Source organism: Akebia trifoliata, chromosome 3 (genome assembly GCF_017979445.1).
Source record: "Akebia trifoliata isolate Shusen 1 chromosome 3, ASM1797944v1, whole genome shotgun sequence".
Lineage (NCBI taxonomy): Eukaryota > Viridiplantae > Streptophyta > Magnoliopsida > Ranunculales > Lardizabalaceae > Akebia > Akebia trifoliata.
Window position 1 is genome coordinate 38,761,541 of NC_141377.1, and position 4,576 is coordinate 38,766,116.

General features: G+C 36.3%; 1 protein-coding gene across 1 annotated transcript; it reads right to left on the reverse strand.

Moving 5' to 3' along the window:
• Positions 1–523: 523 nt before the first annotated feature.
• LOC147406822 (7-deoxyloganetin glucosyltransferase-like) lies at positions 524–3,421 on the reverse strand. Its single transcript, XM_086435061.1, has 2 exons — positions 2,777–3,421; positions 524–1,504 (listed from the first exon to the last, which is right to left on the reverse strand). The coding sequence occupies exons 1-2, from the start codon at positions 3,282–3,284 to the stop codon at positions 582–584; spliced, it is 1,431 nt and encodes a 476-aa protein (XP_086291187.1). The 5' UTR covers positions 3,285–3,421; the 3' UTR covers positions 524–581.
• Between the last annotated feature and the right edge of the window lie 1,155 nt (positions 3,422–4,576).

Sequence of the window (4,576 nt, forward strand, 5' to 3'; positions counted from 1 at the left end):
GGGCGTAGCCTCACTTACCCGGTGTGTGTGATGTGCGGGTGTTGCACGTGCCCAGGGGAGGGACCCTTATGCCTTGGTTCCAGCCCTAGCTCTTCCGGTTCCCCTAATGGAATGTATATACATATATATCTCCAAGATCGTTCTAATTAGGTAAATTTTCTTCTTGTATATAATTCAGTTGATCTAACTTTTTTATAAGTACGTACACTATTAGCTTATTTACATGCCATTCTCTCTTCCTAGAATAATTATTATCAGAATTTGTTCGATATTTTCTTCTTTGCTCCAAGTTGGTGCAATTAGGGTTTCTTGACTGCGAGAGACCTCCAAATAACTAGGGTGAATTACTATTTTGTGAGCTGAAAATGAGTTATTTACGATTTCAGCTCATTGATCATTTTAATTATCAAAACGTGAACAATCATGTTTTTGTTTAAAAACTTTAAAAACCTCTGCATTCGTTATCGTTCACATTTTTGTAATTAAAATGAACAGTGAGCCGGAATTGTAAATTCATTAAAAGCTGATCACTTTTTCGTAAATATCTCAAATAACAATAACTTTATTTGACAAACACATTTCTAAAGAAGAAGATGCTTCACCAGCTTCTCCAAGTTCACATAAGAAGTCCCTCCTTCTTTAATGGACGATTGTGCCTTCTCCTTCCATTCCAAAGCCTTCTTTCTCATCTCCCACCCTTTCTTTCCCTCCATCAACTCCCTCACAAGCCTCTCGATTTCATCTCTTTTGACATTGCTATCGATCTCCATGCCGATCCCCCAATGGGTGCATGCATATCGACAATTCGTCTGTTGCTCTGCGAAGAATGGCCAACATATCATAGGTACCCCCTCTGATATGCTTTCTAGTGTTGAATTCCACCCACTATGTGTTAAGAACCCTCCGATTGAAGGGTGGGATATTACTTGCTCTTGTGGACACCAACTTGCTAGTAGTGCCCTCCCTTGAGTCTCCTCAATGAATTCTTCCGATAGGACTGCCGACTCACCAGAGACTAGATCAGGTCGAATGATCCATAAGAAGGGGACCTTGCTATTAGCAAGCCCCCATGCAAATTCGCTCCATTGTTGGAGTGTCATAACAGTGATGCTTCCAAAATTAACATAAACAACCGAGTTGGGGTCCCTCTGATTCAACCACTCAAGGCACTCCATATCTTCTTTCCACAAATTTGATCCAATCGATTTCAATTGACTTTCGGGCAGTTGACTCTCGAGCAATTGTAATGGACCTATAGTGTAAACTTGATCAAACTTGGATCGAAAAGCTTCTACGACTTCGTGCTCTAAATCTTCGAAAGTGTTGAGTATAAGGCCCTTGGCCTTGACACAGTTGTTCGCTTGTTCCATGTTGTAGTTGAACATGATGTCGTTTGGATCTGTTATTCTTGCAAAAGATGGAAGATCCCGTAGCCGGATTTCTCCCATCCCTGGAATCCAGTTGATTATGGTGTCGAGATATCCATTGGTCAAGTAGCTCTCATCTGCACATAAAATGATAATAACTCCCAATTTTATTTTTTGGTTGAGAAAAGGTATGTTTTAAACGTTGTATTTTAATTTTAAATTTGGTCCAAAAAAGTTTTTTATTTATATAATAAACCAATCATACCACAAAATCTAGAGGATCCACAAGGTCCAAATGAAGACCTTGTTCTAGGTTCTATATGGACCCAAGAACCATCTATCTATATGGATTGCATGTCTATTTGGTATCCAAAAACATGATTGATTGCCACATGGATTTTATAAAACTCTTAAAATTGTTTTTGAAAATAAATGTTTTTTTTTCCGTTAGATTTTAATTTTAACTTTGAGAGTTCAGTCTCCATCCATATCAAAGTCAAGATTTGGCCCAATTATTTATTTTTATTTTTATTTTAGTTTTTAAAACCAGTGACAACAAAATCTAAAGGGTTGTGGTATCATTTGGATCAAAAAGTAGCATTTAACATGAGCCAAATGAGGATCTCGATCCAGGCTCAATATATATAAAGACTTAATTTTTATTTTTATTTTTATACTAATAAGTAAGAATTATATTGAAAGGAAAAAAGGGTAGTTATAAAAGATCTAGTTATTAAAAAGTCTTTATTCTATAAAAGAAATAATGATTTTTCCCAAAAAAAAATTATCTTGTTAAAGGAAACATTTCAAAAAAAGAGTTTTAAAATGGTTCACTGAAACAAGAAGTGCAATCAATTCAAAGGTTGAACCATAAGCTCTATAAAAACTAACGAAAAATTACCATAAGCTTGCAAAATTATAGAAAGCGATTTAAAACTATGGGCACAATTTCTGAAATTGTTGGACTGTTCGAAGTTTATGTTTCCCACCTTTACGATGGAAAGCTAAAACAGTGGACAATCCAATGATTTCAGAAAGAGTCCGGATCGTATGCACCCATTGTGGACTGAAGGATTGAAATCCTCTTCCCAGACCTCAACACATGCCACGTAAGCCACAATCCAAGGAAAAGATTGGACAATCAAGAATTTTAAATTGCTTTTGATAATTTTAGAAAAATTACTATTATTTTTTGCAATAAACAACAAAATCAATACTATTTTGGCAATTTTTCTAATGGTTCTTTCAAATATATCAGACCTATTTGAATCAAGCCAACTTTATCAGAAAATCTGGTAAGTCCTGGTCGATATCATGTATGATGAGGATGATCATGTATATCTGCTGAAAGAATTAATATTCATATCTGAAATATGTGAGGACTAATTAACAAAGGTGATTAGGTGTACCTTTAAGTGGTACATAGCCTCTCTCGACAAGCTCGGAGAAGCAAAAGTAGCCCATGAGACCACATGCACTACCTGTGAAGAACACTACCTCTGGAATATTAAGCTCTTCCGCAGCTTGTAGGGTGAAGCTCATGTGCTCATCAGACACGATGCAAGTGACATTAGGAACATCAGATGAATCGTTAAGCTTCATTAAGAGATCGCGGAACGGAGCCAAGAAATTGTTCTTTATGGAGGTGCAGAGAGCCGGAATGTCTTGCGTGGCATTGGGACGTGATGGTGGAAGTCCATCGGGTATGGTTTCAAATCGGAAATCGTCCAGGACCTTATTGTGCTCGGAACCTCGAGAATTTAGTAGGCGTCGATGATTGAACTCGGTGTTCACATAGGTGATGTGAAAGCCTCTAAGATGAAGGAGTTTTGCTAGTTTGAGCATGGGGCTTATGTGCCCTTGCGCCGGGTATGGGATGATAACAGCATGAGGCTTCTCAGCCAATACAGACCCCATTTTTTACTACTTGAGGGAAGCGTAGATATGGTTGTGGAAAAGCCCTTGGTAAGAATGGCTCCTATTTATAATGATGATGAGCTTTGGTGCTGTCTTAGAATGGGCTTATTTAATTGCTAGAAGTTCAAGAATGCATATGGGTGCACTGTGGTTACCATAGTTTAAGTACTTGAAAAGTCTAAAATGGGTAATTAGAGCATCTCCAATCGGCCTTCAAATTTGGGGGTGGGGGTCAAAAAACATGCTCAAGCCGGCCATCAAATTTGAAGGACTTAAGAATTTTCAGAGGGGGCCTATAAAAATACTATTAACTTTATGAAATCCCACTTTTTGCCTTGTAAATCCATTCAACTTTCAATGAATTCCTATTCTATCCTCTTTTTAAGTGGATTAGGCCTTTAATCAATTTATTTACTATTTTTTTTAAATATTACATTTTTAATTAATCAACTCATCAAAAAAAAAAAAAAAAAATGTTAAATACGTGTACATATTTATATTAAAAATTATATTGCATAGAAAATGTTAACCGTATGGATATGTAATTCATCCTTTGTTGAACCTACATACCAAAAATGAGCTTGATTGGAGATGTGTATCTATTAGATCTAATTATTTTACGAAAAAATTGAAATTCTACGATAATAAATTATTCATAAACCAATTATTTTGGAGGAGGGGTGGGTAAGAGTTCAAAAAAATTTAGAAGAAAGACTACTTCAAATATAGAGAAAGTGCTTTTTTTAATTTTTATTATCAGTAAGCTGAGGCTATAGAGGGCCCCACCCTTATATTAAAGCTGCTAACGTAAAAAATAACAGAGATTGAAATCCTCCAAGAGGATGTTATACAAATCCACAGGAGTATTAGAAGAATTAAAAAAAACAAGGATTTACATTTAATACTCCTCTTCTCGCTAACCAATCTGTCGCTTTGTTTGCTTCTTGCCAATTGAATTCCAACATAACTGAGTTGAAGTCCCTCATAACATTCCTGATATCTTTGACAAGGCTAATTAATCTCCAAGGAGTGCTCCAATCTTCCTTTATTCCTTTGCTAGCCATTAACGAGTCTGAACTTATGATAATGTCCGTGTATCCTACCCTTCCAAGATGATGCAATCCATTAAGAATTGCTTCCATTTCAACGTAATAATATCTGTATGATTTGAACGACCCATCCCAACACTAATCAACTCGCCCTTAAAATTTTTAGCAAGAAACCCAAAACTTGCCCTTGTCTCTGTCAAGGATCCATTTGTATTAACCTTTACTACTCCCATTGGAGGACAT